This window comes from Candoia aspera, chromosome 6, assembly GCF_035149785.1.
Source record: "Candoia aspera isolate rCanAsp1 chromosome 6, rCanAsp1.hap2, whole genome shotgun sequence".
NCBI lineage: Eukaryota > Metazoa > Chordata > Lepidosauria > Squamata > Boidae > Candoia > Candoia aspera.
This window is the reverse complement of record NC_086158.1, coordinates 29,030,954-29,048,948: the sequence shown is the minus strand read 5'-3', so window position 1 is coordinate 29,048,948 and position 17,995 is coordinate 29,030,954. Positions and strand designations below refer to the sequence as shown.

The 17,995-nt window shown below is 38.2% G+C and overlaps 1 protein-coding gene across 1 annotated transcript in view; it reads right to left on the bottom strand.

The window, feature by feature from the left end:
* The window catches only part of SLC9A9 (solute carrier family 9 member A9), a 282,029-nt gene that overhangs the window by 185,909 nt on the left and 78,125 nt on the right, over positions 1–17,995 (bottom strand). Inside the window, exon 6 of the mRNA XM_063306631.1 lies at positions 8,647–8,752. Coding sequence (XP_063162701.1) covers positions 8,647–8,752 — 106 coding nt within the window. The remainder of the gene's footprint in view (positions 1–8,646; positions 8,753–17,995) is intronic.

The following is a 17,995-nucleotide window of genomic DNA, read 5'->3' as shown; positions in this document are numbered from 1 at the left end:
TCCGCCACCTTTGGCTGCAAAGGATGTAGTCAGTCTGATTTTGGTGTTGTCCATCTGGTGAAGTCCATGTATAAAGCCGTCTCTTAGGTTGTTGGAAGAATCTCTGGCAGGCTTTCAAAATTCTGTATCATATAACAATAGAGTTCCAGTATTTCATGTGGTGTGTATTTCTTGACCTAGACTTTGTTAAATGGCTGATACCTCCCCTCAACCCAAAACATGCATAAATGAAATTGTTTGATAGTATTTCTGAAATGTCAAATTTGGAAGTGGAATACACCCATTTAGTTTACAGATCGTAGGTTGAATGTGAAATTACAGATTGTTATATTTGCATAATTTCAGAAAAATAAATAACATGATTCCAAAGTCTTAAGTTTAATTATACTAAAAATGCTACATTAACCATATAGAAAAATGATTTTGTTGCAATGTTAACTCAATTGGTATTTTTAAGCCTTTCACCATTACTCCTGTTGGTCCCCTCTTTCATAACATTCTCTTTCTCAAAACACAGTAGAAATAAGGAAAGAACTATTTAGTCCAGGATGCTCTTTCCACAATGGTGAAACAGATATCTATGGGAAATCCACAAAATGCCATGATGGTAATAGATAGCAGCCTTCTGTTCTTGGCAAATAACTGATATGCAGAAGCACATTGCTTCTAATCCTGGAACTTACCCTATGAATTTACTTAACTACTATGAAGCTATTTAGTTTCATGGACATCATCACAACTTGAACAAATTAAAAACCACTACTTAAAGCTTATCCTGAATCTATCCTGGTGATCTAGCCATTAAGGTTCCCATGGTTCTAGACTAACCCTTTTGGATTCCAGATTGGCTGTCAATCTTTCTTTCATGGGAAACACACCCTTCATGTCTTCTGGAATGTACACCATGCACATCAGGAATCACACAGGATTATATTTCATTTCAAACATTTGTGGTAAGTAATTGCCTAACCCTGCCCCCCCATCACTGATTTTCCCTCTGCACTTTATTGCATTACATAATTGCTCTTACAATAGGCAGAATTGTTTCTTTTTTACCATTCTGACATCCTTTTAAATATTCAAAACCTTTCGATTTGTCCCCTGTGTTTTCTTCTTTCATTTTATATAAGGGTTGGGCACACCAAGGATGTGAATTATAAAGAAGGGTTTGTCTGTCTGTCTGTCTGTCTATCTAGCTTAAAGGCTGCCCAACACAGCCTAGAATGACTCTGCATGACTTACACCTTAAAAGAACAGGAAAAAAAAAAGATGAAAGAGCCATGTATGGCCAGATAGAACACATTATATATCCCACAAAAAGCACAACCAATAGAGACTATGCAACCACCCTAACCCAAGGACCCTAAAAACAGCCAAGTCTTCAGGAACACTATCAGGGTGGGAGTCACATGCTCCTAACAGATGGTGTTGTTTGACTGAGGGGACCATCTCTGCTTGATTTCACCAGATGGGCAGAAAAATGGAAGATAGATGGTCCCTCAAATAACCTGGCCCTATGCCATGTAGGGCTTTATAGGCAATTACTGTTGAATTGTATCTGAAAACTCACTGGCAGCAGTGCAGCTTGTGGAGCAGTGGTGTCACATGGGCATAGCAAGGAATGCCCATCACTGCCTGCACTGCTGTGTTTTGGACCAGCTATGACTGAGTGGTCTTCAAGGGCAGCCCCATGTAGAGCGCATTGCAATAGTCCAGGTGACCAGGGCATGAGTAACTGTCTTGAGGGCTCTCCAATCTAGGCATGGGCACAATTGGTGCACTAGATGGCACTCTGGGATGTGAGTTTTGTGGGAGCCTCAATGCTGTTTTTCCTTTATTTTTTTTTAATCATTGTATTGTGTTTTTATTGTTGTTTGAGGCCAAGAGTTCCTACTGGTAGATGGGCAGCCATATCCATTTGTTTAATAAAGTGTGCAAAGGCCTTCTTGAGCAGAAGCAGGAGCTGTGAATCCAAGGTGGCCCCCATATTGCGCCCCAGTACAACCCCATCCAAGACTAAAGATGAAAAGTCCCCAGACTTGGGGCAGAGGCAGGGGGTGGGGGGCAAATATTCACAGGCACTCAGTCTTGGCAGGATTGAGCCCGAGTCTGTCCCACTCTGCCCTCTGGCATCCAGACCTGTATGGCTTTTAGACACTTGGGCAGGAGATTGACAGCTTATATACTAACTGGTACCATCTGCATATTGATGATACTGGACACTGAAGTGACAGATGACAGATAACCCCCAGTAGTTTCATGTAGATGCTAAACAGGAGGGAAGAGAGCATCAGTCCCTCAGCCACCACACAGATGAGGGACTGAGGGTTCAACGTCTCCCCCGTCAATACCAAAACTAGAAATGAGTGAAAATTCATGGAATACAGTGATAGTGCATGATCAAAATATCCCTATTGTAGGGGTCCTCAGCTGCTATATTAAGATTCCCCTATCCATTTATGATGTTATTATATAATAGAGAAAGGAGGCAATGTGACATCTTCTTATTAGCCTAACAAATTTTGTGGGCATCATATCCTCAAGATAATGTTCCTGTTAGATTCCCTATTTCAGACACTTGCATGTTGGCTGTCACTATTTTTTGTTAGTGGATATATTATGAGCAAAATAAAGCTCTCTAGCTGTTATGTGAGGTAAATATGTTTCTGAAAATCTGTCAGGAATGCAGATAATCAGTGAAATGATCCTAGCTTCTATAATGTATATGAATGGTTAGGTTTTTATCTCTTTATGTTCTTGTTCATAGTAGAATTGATAAATTAGCCCAAAACTATAAGTGTGATGTACCTCTGTATCTATCTTTCTTCTCATATTTTAAAAATCCAAAATAATGATAATTGCTTAAAAGCTTAATACACTTCAGTGTATAAGGCACAAAAGCCTCCAGAATAGGAAGCAAGGAGGAGTGAAAGGCCTTGTAATGGAAAGACTCAGAGCCCTTCCAAATAACTACCATGTCATTATCCAAATCTGTGCTACCACAGAGAAACATTATTCATGTTAGTATTGCATTGTCCATATCATTTCTTACTATTGTGACCTGTCATTAGATATCTATTTCTATGCTGGGAAACAGGACATTTGCTGATTACACCAAACAACCACTGATTATCGTTCTAATTGCTCAATGGACAATTGACCTTGCTGCCCATCCTCAGATCCCTACTTCCTTTCATCTGAGCATGTGTGTGTCCTGGGACTGATGAAACTTTTAAGGGAAGGTTGTTGAGAATGTGCTTGGATTATGGGGCCTGGATATCTCTGAGACTGCTTCCTCCAAGTTGAATCAGATCACCCAGTGACATCTGGTAAAGAGAACTTGTTATAAATGAGATTCTGAGAGGATGAATTCATTGGACATGACTCACAGAAATACCACCATCAGAAAGCAAGCAAGCAAGCAAGCAAGCAAGCAAGCAAGCAAGCAAGCAAGCAAGCAAGCAAGCAAGCAAGCAAGCAATATTGTGAAATGTTGGACATATGAACCATGTCATGCATGGTGTGCTTTTCCAAAGAAATATCGGACTTGCAGCATGGAAAGAAATAGAGGGAGAACAAACAAATTTTATTTTATTTATTTAATTTTTATCCTGCCTTTATTATTTTTATAAATAACTCAAGGCGACAAACATACCTAGTACTCCTTCCTCCTCCTATTTTCCCCACAACAACAACCCTGTGTGGTGAGTTTGGCTGAGAGAGAGTGACTGGCCCAAGGTCACCCAGCCAGCTTTCATGCCTAAGGTGGGGCTGGAACTCTCAGTCTCCTGGTTTCTAGCCTGTTGCCTTAACCACTAGACCAAATTGTGCTTGTTCTAGATAGTATTAGTGAAATTCATTGTCATGTAGAAATGTAGCATTCTTCCATTCTTACCAGAAAGGCTGTCAGGAAGGGTTATCATATTTTTGTCTTTTGAAAAAAAAAAATACTGCTTCATGAGGAACCAAAGATTGCACAAAATGTTTTTATCTTTAGGAAAAATAACTTTGGTTTCACTAGTGTTTAGGGGTTTTGTGTTCTAAAAAACAGTGATGTTATGAGATAGATGAAATGAGAATTTTGATCTTTTGTCAGTAGAATAAGGAGAAATATAATTTTCACCAATTCTGTTTCCTCCCTGTAGCTCCAGGGAGGTTGTTGGAGGATGTGAGACTTCAAAGAAAATACTGGAAAACACTCCTCCCTGTTCTGCTGTTGGAAGCCTTCATTGGATCAAAATCTTCCATCATTCCAGAAACCCATTCCTAGACATTATTTGCTTTGCAATAAATGAATCCTTCAGGATCACAACATTTGAATATTTCGCACTGTTGGTAGCTACCACAATAATCTTTGGCTGATATTGTGCCCAAGAGCATGACCAATGGAAGCAATCAAATTCAAAACTGCTTATCCGATGGGGATGTCCCTGATGATCAGGGCCACTTGAGAAAGACAGATTTGTCTTTATTTGCCCAGATTTGACTCCTTGTGAATTTGCAAGGCATTTACTCACACTTCCGAAACTTCCCTGCTGAACCTATATACTTTTAGAAGAGTTAGCTGCAATTATCATCAGAACTCTGTCAGCTGAGTTCTAGTTTTAGAGTATTTATTACTGGCACTTGATGGGCAAGAAGTTGAAAGAATACATTCTGATTTCAAATTTGCAGCTGGAGATTAGTTGTTAGCTTCTATATAAATCTTTGCTATTTTAATGAGCATACTTGATATAAAGATTATTGAGGGAGTCTGTGAAGAATTCTACAAGGTCCTTCAACTTGGGAACTTTTCTTCAGTAGGTTAGAAACAGAATGTAGAAAAACTACCATTTCACAGAGATGGGAATCAAATCATGAAGCATTTAAGTATATTTGGAAAGGGAAAATCTATCATGAATATTAAATCTATGATATCAAAAGATGACTCGGAATTAAAGCCTGACAAAAGAAGTAACAGTTCACTTCTATTGACAGTTCACTTTCTATGTGGCAAAGTTCCTACTGATTTTGATTATTCTATTTCAAACTTTAAATTGTCATACTTTAAAGATATATGAAGGACTGTTTGCCATGAGTAGACAGCATGTTCATTCCTATTTTCTTTGCCAAGACCCATAAGTGAACATTTTTATAGCAGGTGATAGGTAATAGTTGGTTTGTTAATCCTTAAATTAACAAAAATAAAACAAAAAATCTTGATTGATTTGATCATCTGATCAGATAAAATCCATTATTTAAGAGAGGAGGACCAATGCTCAGTGACAGATCAGTTAAGTTTTTGATATTGTGATCCCAAGTTAGGTCTCTGGCAACATCAGTTAAGATGCACTTTAAAAGATCACTGTTTGTGAATATGAATCAAAGGAAGTGATACTTGATTCATATAGTTTTACCTTTTATACATTTCAATTTTGCATACTTTCTGTTATAGAGCTGGTACAGAACAATTGTGATGTGCTACTTTTAAAAATAAGGACTGTGGACCATTCCCAGACTGAAGCATGTGAACTTGGATGGCATTGTCTGATCTCCTGCTCTTTTAGGAAAAAAAAAGACACACACACACATACACACAACTTGATTTTCCAGTTGTACAAATAATGATTGTCTAAATGAGGAGTTATGCTCATGAAAGAGCACACTCTCTGTGGCAGTTTTGGCCATTAAGAAAGATGGCCATTTAAAGCTGCCTCTAGTAGTGTAACGATAACATTTTTTGTGCAGAAGCTCCTATTTGCACAAACCATAACTTCAAAGAATATCTAAACTGCTGTAAGAATATCCCATGATTTCTCAGAAGCAAAGCTATACTAAATCTTTATAGCATAACAAATTTATAGTATACATGCTGCTCCACTTAATTCAACAGTGTTGCTTTCTGATTGCATAGGTTTAGCTTGTTAAACCTACTGAGGTTTGGAAAGTGCAAAATAATTATTATTGCAAAGCATGTTTGCCCATATTGTGGGGATAAATTCTCCCAAAGTCCAGGCAGATAGAATGTGTCCATTTGGGTGTGCGAGAAACCGATTTAACTCGTATTCCAATGGTTTCTAAATGAATGAGCATTTCAAAGAAACAAATGGATTGCACTGGACATTAGATATCCTCCTTTTCGGTATAACTTAGTTTACTGTAAGTCCTCTGATTGGATAATTAGCCCATATTTCTTCTAGTAGGATAGGTATAGTGTTAGCAAGCTCAAGGCAATGATAGGGCTTCTGTAGCTATCTCAGTACACAGTGCTGAAAATCCCATCATTTTTCATGATAGATTATATCACTGGCAGTGGAAGGGAAACCTACTTCTGTAATTCTGGGGAAATCACCAGCAACTGTGGCTGATAAACTATTGCTTGTGATTTGGGGGGGGGGGTCATGGCAACTGCCTGGACAAGTCTTTGCAGTTTTCTTGGCAAGATTTTAGAAGTTGTTTGCCACTGCCTTCTTTAATTTTGAATGAAAGAGCTGAAATGTATGTCAGAAAATATGAATTGTTGTAGTGTGTACAAAATTAGAAATTCATAGATTGGTACCAATGGCAAAATAATTAATCTAAAAGTATGATTAATTTGATAGTTTATGATAAAAATTGAAACAATAATAAAGAATAAAAGGATGTAAAATATTCTAAATGTGGGACAGACCATTTTTAGGGAAGCTTCAAAATGCACTCAGGAGTATTTCCTGCACTCCACTGCAAAGGTCTTATTTTTATGGCCCTTGAACTGCAGCACTATAGAATTACATTTTACTCTAACCTTTCTTAAGAAATCAAAACACTTTAAACTGTTTAAGTGTATTAATTATGTTGATGGCTTCCTGAGTTAGAGGCTGAGTAAAAATGTTTGATCTCTGGATGCATATGGAAATTTTGAGATAAATTTATAGAAACATTTAAAATGTTATTTTCATTTTTGTCAGCTTCTTATACTTTTTCAAAATACTTTTATAGTAAAGAGATCAGGAATGGAATGATGAACCAAATAAAGTTTATGTAGTAATATATGATGCTGTCCCATTGTAACATAATGTATTATTAGAAGAATGTATGGAATCTCTCTTCTGAAGTAAGATTATATAATTTAGATGACAATAAAAACAGAGAAAAAAGCAGATCCTGCACTTGTGGAAAAAAATGCTAGGAAGAAAAAAAATACAGAGAAATGCCGTTTTGCACATGTGAATCATCTGATTTTTGTTTTTTTTTTCTTAATTCTGTATATGACTGTACTGAAAACCATCTTGATTTACACTCACTTAATGTGGATAGAAGTCTCTGATCACAGAAGCTTTGACACTGAGGACAGATATGAATAGGGTCTGGTACCCTCTCCTACTTTAATTAATCTCATACAAAGTTACTCATTAAGAATGGAAATAGTCTATATTGCTGTTTAGAGAATCATTTGAAGGCCAGTATTGAAATCCACATTGCCCACCATTTGTAACAAACCATATTACCCACTATCCTTTTAAAAACTATAATGAAAGGGAAAGACAAAAGGTATGGGACCTCATATCTTTCTGTTATTCTTTTAATTAAAAACCTGGCTGCTGGGGGAATAGTATTTCAGAAGCCCTGTATGTAAAAGCACAAGTGTCTGATAGATGCTATGATGACCTCAAAATGTGTAAAACTGACATCACCATGCCAATGATGTGAATTATATGCTTTCATAATTTTATGTTAAAACATGATACAAAATGATGCAAGTATGTAATTTCTGTAATCTGTGTCATTATGTTGACACAGCCAACATCCCTTGCCCCTGTCCTGTGGATATCTAATACATGGAAAGGAGAAAACATCCCATGAGAACAAGATATCTGGAGATCACATTCTAGTCAGCATTTTTCTACTCGTAGACCAAATAAAACTGTCAGCATAAAATCCTCATTTTCTGTTGCAATATTATAATATTGTTATTTAAATCTCCTAAAAAACACATACAAGCATATGTTCACACATTATGGCTGGGATAACACAATATATCTAGCCATAGTTTGTTTAACCACAAATAAATAAAATATTGATAGATAATTTAATACACTAAAGCAAAGTCCAATAAGCCATATAATATCTTAGCCCATTGTGTGAACACAGGTATATTGACTATGAGGAATGGCTTTATGTATAAAGGCTTAGTAATTTTTTAAACAAATGTGTGAACATGCTTCAAAGTATTCAAGAAAATATTCAACCAGGAGCAGTCATATTTTATTTAGCCCCATTTATTTTGATCCACTGATTTCCCATGATGAAGTAGCTTTCACCAGTGGATTTCACAATTAGTTTAATGGTCTAAAGGCATATCAGTGTACACTTACTTATGCATTTAAAATAAAACAATGCATCTATTTTGCAGATACTCCATGGAAATTTGAGTGCATGGCCAAGTATGAATCAGTGCAGCTTCATTAAGTTTAGATAAAATATTTAATGAGGTATCAGGACAGAGTTAAAATAAAAATATTACTTTAAAGGCACCATACACGAACAGTGAGTGTTAATATACAGTATGAGTAACTTTTTAGCAACAAGTGAAATTTCTCTTTCTAAATGTATAGGAAAAGAAAAATTCAGAAACATTGAGAAGCATCAATCATTGACTTAATTTAACAAAAGAGACTTTGCACTTACTATGTGAGAACTATAGCCACAGCATCATTAAGGACGCTTTCTCCAAAAAGGAGAGTATAAAGATCTGTATCAACATGAAGCTCATGAAAAATAGCTAGGACTGTCACTAGAAGAAATAAAAAAAGAAAATATGTTATGCTCAGATTTCTTTCGACTAAATGAATTAAAGGCCATACATACCAATCATGTTATGCCTTTTTGAAGTAAGCAAAATTAAATCTATGAGATAGGAAAAAGAAATGCAGCTACATCTAGTTTATACCAGCACATTTTTCTATACCACTCGATATCTTTTTATTTTTGCAAACCATTGTTATTTACCCCATGTCCATATAATTGCTTTATACATTTCTTTTTGATCTTTTAACTTTTCAATTATTTCTTTATGAGGATCTCATCAACTCTATCTGACCATGACTTTCACTGTCTTCCCCTTCCTCTTTACCCATTCACTATTACTTCCTATATTTGTTTTGCAGTTTGATCCTCATTTATCCTATGTTACCAAACTAATTCAACATATTCCTTTTGTACTGGTTATTTTTTGTATTCACCCATTTATTCTTGACTATATCTCTTCTTGTTTTATCATATGTACCTCTTAAGCACCCCATTTCTTCTGCATTCAGTATATTTTTATGTTTCTTGTGACATACCCAACTTTTACTTTCATAACACAGAAGCATGCTGTTATACATGGCCATTTTTTGCTTCTATCTACAAACATCTCTTTTTACAAACGCAACAAACATGTTGTGTTTGTAGAAACATTCTACCTACTATTTTCTAGCAGCATTTGCATGCCTTAAGATTTCTCCATCCATTTTTCCCATCTTTAATAAACATCCTACCAAGGTATACAAATTCACTGGCTTGCTCTAATTTTTGTTATTTATGTGTAATTTGCAACAGCTCAGTCATTTTTCCTGTCAAACACAACTACCTTGGTCTTTGATACATTAATTTTTAGTTCTATATTCTACACTGCATCATAAACTCTAACATTTGCTACAACGCATTCAGATTCAGAGCTAACACATCTCTAATGTTACCATTAGCATCTCTTATACATTTACCCATAATTATATTAAACAACCAAGAGGATATCACACTTCTTTGTCATACTCCCTGCTCAGTGTTGAACTGTTCACTAAGCATACCATTTATTCTCATATGCTTTACTTCTATCAGAAGCTCAACTATCACATTCAACAACCAATCTTCAACCCCATATTCACATAAAATATTCTATAATTCACTTTCTGATATGCTTTCTCTAAATGAACAAATGTACAATAAACAATATTTCTCATTTCATATACTGTATTTCTCAGTGACTGATGTAAACTATGGTCTACATACCCCCTGCCTAGCATAAAGCTGCAGGACACTTTGGTGGTTAGTACCTCCTCTACCCTTTTAATCAGAATTCTGCCAACCCCCTTCTTACCTACATTTAACAAGCTCATCTTCCTACAGGTTATTTTTTTTGTATTCACTTTTGTTGCTTTATCTTTTGTTTAAGGGGACAATAACCACTTTCTTTCATTTACCAGGCACAAATCCTGTTTTCACATACATGTTGAACCATTTGCACTGACACTTCATAAGCAACCATATTAATATTACAGTATTTCTCCAGTTATGCCATCTGTATCTGCAGCTTTGCTAGTTTGCAACATTGTCCAGTTGTCTCCTTGCCCATTATCTCCAGACAATTTTTTTTTTTTGCCGGCAAGAGAAGCACTGAGGAGACTCTATTGGCAAGCCCAGGTAAGTTTCTTCCTCCCTTACCCTTGAGGTTTGGATTTTGTAGTCATTATGAACTTTCCTGTCTGTTCAGGCATCTGGGATATGTGTATTGGGTGAATGTGGATTTTGCATAATTGCACCACAGGCTTGGATAAATGGCTGAGTGAATGATGGAAGGGTTGAACATGCCCTGCCTGAAGGAATGGGGTTTCCTCATTCACTTCAATTTTTTTTTTAAAAAAAGTCAGATGGGGCAAGGTCCTCCTTTTGGGTCACAAAAGTGTCTAGGGGTCCAGAGGGACCAATATGCATCATGTTGCTGACATATGCTGTCGAGGTAAGAGCTTTTTTTGGTGGAACCTGGAAAGTGCTTCCTATTGCTTGCTTGCAGTACCTTCAATGGTTATTTACACCTCAATTCTCTCTTTTACCAAGAAGTACAAGGATGATGAAAAAGAAAAGTATGGCCATGACCTCTAAAACAGTGATACCAATCATGACTGAAATTAATGGAATTTACAGTGGGATTGATTTGTTAATCTATAGTTGAGAGAGAACAATCAGTCATGCTCAAAATGCTCAATTCAATGACTAATGGGAATAAAAAGCTTCCCAACTTAACCAGCCATGCTGAAAACCTGCATACTAAAAATAACAGTTCAAACTGTAATTATAGATTCCTGGCTCTGCTAATCAGCCATCCCACTCAAGGCTTTGCTGAAGAAAGGAAACATCAATAAAGCATTTTAATTACTAAGCTATTTGTTTTTTTCTCCATCCTCTACAACTTACCAAATATTTTTCAGCTATTTTGTAGGACTTGGAAAAAAAGAATTCCAAGGAAGGAACAACCCACTGCTGTACAGCTGTAACCATAGAAACACCAAATAGAAAAGAGTATTCTGAACATCCGCCTTAATGAAGGTAGGAAGGTTCATGTAGTTTTAAAGCAGTTCTGCTTCAGCAAACCTTTCCTGATGCAAATGTTTTTTTCTAAGCTTTGAATGTCAAAAAGAAAGTGAAAACCATGTGAAGTATTTCTAGACTAGAAGGTTAATACCCTAAGGATGATGTTACTTAAAGATAGTAACTGATCTATTTTTTCCAGAACTACATCAGACTGCAGGTAGGAGAATAATAACTTCCAAGGAAGTGGGCAGGATTCTCTGTGCTGTTAGCAACACAAGCTACATCCAAGCACATGAAAGTCAACAGTTACCTAACAAGCAGGCAGCCCTTTCCTGTAAGTAATCCAATCCTTCCAATCTCTCTGATGGATATGATGAGCTAAAGTGGGATTTACAAACAGAGATAGAAAGCCAACAATTTATAGATCTCTCTTCTTCTATGGAAGAGGATGCCCCCCACAAACAGACTGCTGCTATCTGCTCTGCAGCTGCACAGCTTTTGCAGGATGAGGGTGTGAATACAAACTTGATAAACCTAAAGAATGAAGACTTTCTAACCATGCAAAGTCTGCTGACAGCACAAACTGTTCTCTCTATCTTTGAGTTGTTGCCCACAGTAAAAAACGAAGTGGACTCTTTGAAAGAGGCCTTGGTAAAGCTTATTGAAAACCAAATGACAACAGTGTTAAAACACAAATCTCCTTCACGAAGTGTGCCGTAAAAGCAATCAGCAGGGAAGTCATGGGCAACCTTACCCCTACACCGAGAGAAAGAGAAATGATCAGAGACAGCAGACCACTCATGCGGGGAAGGGTAAGAAGCAAGTGCCTAGTGGTTATGTTACTAAGGGAGAGAGGCATATAAATCGCAAATATTACTTACAGCCTAATTAAATCACTCCACAAATATCAAATAACAGAGGAAATAGAGGATGATGGAGATCAAAAAAGTAATTATCTTACTCTTAAGCCAACTACTATGCTGCAAAAAGCAGCTGATTGATTTACAGAAGGCTGAATGGCTTCCATCCAGGGGAGGCTGTGAGGGAATTTTACTTACATTCAGGCAATCCACAATCTCTAGCATGCTGTTTCAAATGAGGCCCTTTCCCATTTTCTTTGTTCTTTAGCTATCTTTTCTTGCTTTTCTATATTTTTTTATATTGTATTCTAACTATATATGTTGAAATTGAATAAAGTTCTTAATAATAATTTAAAAAATAAATAAAATGTGGCCTTTTCCATTTTCCTAATACATGTGTTTCGTTCAGAGGAACTCAGCCCACTGCTAAGCCAACATGGCCCATTTAAAGAACAAATGTGACAACTCGACTTCAGAGAACCTCAAGGACATCTCACCAGCAATTCCCCGAGAGATGACTGCCCAGGCAAACAGTTGGTGCTACCTACAACAAGACAGTGCACAGATGATCCCCTGAAAGGAAAGCTGATTAACTCTTCCAGTGCCTTGTCAGACTTGGAACAAGCAGACATTATTAAAAGACTGGATGATCTGAGAGAGACTTTAGTGGCAACACACAAAGCAGCTGAACCACTAATTGATTTGGTTTTACCAACTACTCAAGGCAACTGCAATTACTTTGAGGAACAACATGTTGGCACCCATACCCCTTTCCCTGCCTTGTGGAACCTAGACATGCAGATCATCAACACAGAGTCCCCTGGAGCAGATCCAAACTCTTCCACCTTGTTCCCTGTTAAAAAGCACAATACTCAGGAACTTCAAAGAACAAAAAGTTGGATGGTGTTGATAGACAAAAGGAAGGTTTTGACTGCCTAAAAGCCCACGAACTACAACTAGAGCTAGGTGGTAGGTCACACCAGGAATAGGAGATGGATATTTGCAGCCTAACACATCCAATAACTGGTATGCTTTCCAGCTCTCCAGGCAAACCTCTGCTCCAGGAACCAGAGGAAATTATGACAAAGGCAGCCTCTGAGGCAGGAAGAAGACCACCACCCAGGGCTGAGACAACCCCTCTGGCCACTGACATAGACATGAAACAACAATTTGCTAATTTTCACCATCCTATCTGCAAGCCATCCCAAAAGTTACCTGACCCCAGCCAGCAGCAAGAGAGTGGAAAAGGTAGGCCAAATTTCAACCAGTATGCCTGTCTAGATACTGAAGGAATTTTGGATCTCACCTTCAGAATGACTGCATGAGGCACACCATTCAATCACAGAGCTCAGCACATTTCCAGCTACTCCTTCTGACAATAAACAGGGAAGCTCTATTTGGCTATTGACATGATGGAAGAATAGAATGTCAGATGGAGATCTGTTGGAGTTCCTCTCCAAGTTTGACATTATAGCACTCCAAGAGACATGGTTGACCACTCATGAGGAAAAAGCTTTAGATCCTGGTCCACACCAGGATGTAAGTTCAAGATTAAATGGCAGGCCTCAGGGGGATTATGTATACTTGCGAAGGCAGAATTGGGCTGGCAAGGGCAGGAACTGGCCTTCTACCTTCTAGTTATTCAATTTAAATACAAATTATCTGAAGTTCTGCTACTGAATGTATACCTATCCACATATTCCTGTCCCTGTTTCACATCTGAGTGCAATTAGAAAAGACAATCCTAGAGATAAATATAAGACATCCCAAAACCATTGTGATCCTACTGGGAGACTTATAGGGTGGGGGCTTCCTTGCATGATTATGCTCACTTAGGCATCATACCTGAGGACTATTTATCCAATGACCCATCCTGGCACTCGAGAGACTCTAAAAGGAACAAGGCAGGCTCGAAACTGATCTCCTGGACATATACAGTAAATGCAATCTTCATATTCTAGCAGGCAGTCACTTCATATATCTCTTTACCTTCCATGCTGGGAAAGGTAGTAGTGTCTTGGATTACATATGTGTCTCAACAGACAAAACCAACTTATTCTCAGACATTCAAGTTTATGTGAGCAAAGACAGTGACCATCAACCAATTGCGGTTAACTTTTATGGCAGTTCTGATTTAAGACTACCCATACCACATGATAAGAGGCTACTCATTAACCTTGAAGTGAGGCAAGCCAGAGGGCTCAAATGGTCTAAAATGGACACCAAGGCAATTTCTAGCATTATGAACTCTGAGAGAGCTGTCCTGGTTGAAAATGGTTGTTACATCCACTCAAGACCGAAATGGATTTTTTCCCGGTATGCCGATCTGTGTTACACATTAAGAAACTATTTCAGAAAAATAGAGAATAGATAACTGCTTCATTCTACATCATCTTATTACTAAATATTCAACATATGATAAACACCTGTTTACATCTTTCATAGTGCAGCATTTGACTCCATAAACAGAGATACCTTATGGAAGAAGCTGGCCAAGCTAAATATGGTACCCAGATTTCTATACCTGATAAAGGCCCTCTGTACAAATACATACCTGAAAGTCCATACCAGAGTCAATGGCTCTCTCCCACAGAACATATCCACTTACAAAGGTGTTAGACAAAGATGCAGCTTGGCCCCAATATTGTTTGACCTTTATGTCAATTACATCCCAGGATTCCTCTACTCTACAGATGTTCATATGCCAAAGAGCCTTAACAGACATATCAACATCCTTTTGTATGCAGATGACATGGTTCTGATGGCACACTCCCAAGTAGGCCTGAGAAGACTGATGGGAAATTTGGTGCCTACTGCACCTCTAATTCTTTGAATATTAATAAGACTAAATCCAAAGTGTGGTTTTTGGAAAAAGATGAGCCAGATACAACTGGGTGGGGAGCCTATAGAACAAACAGATTCTTTCTCATATTTAGGGGTAGATTTTATAGATACAGGGCCTTGTGTTAACCACTTCAAACAAAGTTCATTAAAGGCCATAGCAAGTTTTAAAACATTGACAAAATTGCTCAGTTATTGCTCAGCCCAAGTACTCTGCTCTCCATTTTAAAGGTCCACCAGGCAAAAATTACATGAGTGCTAACATATAGCGCAGAATTGTGGGGTCTATCAAGGGCCTCCCTACTTGAACAAAATCAAGCACACTTTTTAAGATCTGTTCTGGCGACTGACAGGACTACACCTGCAGCAGTAGTAAGAGCTGAAACAGACACTCTGTTGGCAGAGTGCTAGGAAAGCATTTGGCCCAGGAGAGATCAGAAAAGCCACACACCAGGCATTTCTATAAAAATAATTTTATTTACAGAAAACAAACATATTTAAAGGCTGTTTGCTGAGAGGAGAGATTTCTCTCAGCTGCATACTTTCTGCAAGCCTACACAGAAGGGAAACTGAAACTAAAACAAGTTCAGGCAAGTTCCTCCCTTAGGCAATGCAACCATTAACACGTGAAAGGGGGACAATTAAATTCAACCTCTTCACCTGGCCAAAATGATTAGTTACCGTAGTAACCTTAATCTGTAGTAGAAAACATATTAACACACTCCATTTATAGTCTAATAGTAATCAGTCTTTAACTACTGTGAAGGATTCTCCCAATGGAACCTGACAGACTACCAAAAATGTGCCTTGATGAACAGATGGGCACATTTCAACCTATCACATGGATCAATAAACTTCTCCAAATCTTTTCACAGCTTGGCTTCTCAACACAATATCTACTCTCAGCTGGACATCAGGCCAAGGCAATATTCAAACAAAGAGTCTTGGTTGTTAATGTCCAAACTGATGTTGAGTCACTTGCAAACATCAGTCATTGAAATGGCTGGCCAAAAATAAAATGTCTTTTCAAACAGAAAAATACCTGACAATGGGTTTGGCTCAATACCATAGGATGGCCCTTACTAGAGCAAGATTTGAGCAGCTAGATTCTATGGTTACATAGAACAGTTCCACCAAGTGCCATGTTCTGAGAGAACATGTGTTTGTGGAGCACCAGAAATAGAAGACATTGTGCATGTCCTATTCAACTGTCAATTATTTGCACCAGCAATGGCTCAGTATTTACAGACACTACTTGACAAAACATATACTGGGACTGTATCAAAAATTATCTTATTATTATTATTATTCCTTCAGGGCACAAACACATAGTCATTAGAATGGTTTATAGTCAGAGCTGTCCAACTTTTTGTTGTTTATTCGTTTAGTCGCTTCCGACTCTTCGTGACTTCATGGACCAGCCCACGCCAGAGCTTCCTGTCGGTCGTCAACACCCCCAGCTTCCTCAGGGACGAGTCCGTCACCTCTAGAATATCATCCATCCACCTTGCCCTTGGTCGGCCCCTCTTCCTTTTGCCTTCCACTCTCCCTAGCATCAGCATCTTCTCCAGGGTGTCCTGTCTTCTCATTATGTGGCCAAAGTATTTCAGTTTGGCCTTTAATATCATTCCCTCAAGTGAGCAGTCTGGCTTGATTTCCTGGAGGATGGACTGGTTTGATCTTCTTGCAGTCCAAGGCACTCTCAGAATTTTCCTCCAACACCACAGTTCAAAAGCATCGATCTTCCTTCGCTCAGCCTTCCTTATGGTCCAGCTCTCGCAACCATATGTTACTACGGGGAACACCATTGCTTTAACTATGCGGACCTTTGTTGTCAGTGTGATGTCTCTGCTCTTAACTATTTTATCGAGATTTGTCATTGCTCTTCTTCCAAGGATTAAGCGTCTTCTGATTTCCTGACTGCAGTCAGCATCTGCAGTAATCTTCGCACCTAGGAATACAAAGTCTTTCACTGCTTCTACATTTTCTCCCTCTATTTGCCAGTTATCAATCAAGCTGGTTGCCATAATCTTGGTTTTTTTGAGGTTTAGCTGCAAACCAGCTTTTGCACTTTCTTCTTTCACCTTCATCATAAGGCTCCTCAGTTCCTCTTCGCTTTCAGCCATCAAAGTGGTATCATCTGCATATCTGAGATTGTTAATGTTTCTTCCAGAGATTTTAACTCCAGCCTTGGATTCCTCAAGGCCAGCTTGTCGCATGATGTGTTCTGCGTACAAGTTGAATAGGTAGGGTGAGAGGATACAGCCCTGCCGTACTCCTTTCCCAATCTTAAACCAGTCTGTTGTTCCGTGGTCTGTTCTTACTGTTGCTACTTGGCCGTTATACAGATTCTTCAGGAGGCATACAAGATGACTTGGTATCCCCATACCACTAAGAACTTGCCACAATTTGTTATGGTCCACACAGTCAAAGGCTTTAGAATAGTCAATAAAACAGAAATAGATGTGTTTCTGAAACTCCCTGGCTTTTTCCATTATCCAGCGGATATTGGCAATTTGGTCTCTAGTTCCTCTGCCTTTTCTAAACCCAGCTTGTACATCTGGCAATTCTCGCTCCATGAACTGCTGAAGTCTACCTTGCAGGATCTTGAGCATTACCTTACTGGCATGTGAAATGAGTGCCACTGTTCGATAGTTTGAACATTCTTTAGTGTTTCCCTTTTTTGGTATGGGGATATAAGTTGATTTTTTCCAGTCTGATGGCCATTCTTGTGTTTTCCAAATTTGCTGGCATATAGCATGCATTACCTTGACAGCATCATCTTGCAAGATTTTGAATAGTTCAGCTGGGATGCCGTCGTCTCCTGTTGCCTTGTTATTAGCAATGCTTCTTAAGGCCCACTCAACCTCACTCTTCAGGATGTCTGGCTCTAGCTCACTGACCACCCCGTCAAAGCTATCCCCGATATTGTTATCCTTCCTATACAGGTCTTCTGTATATTCTTGCCACCTTTTCTTGATCTCTTC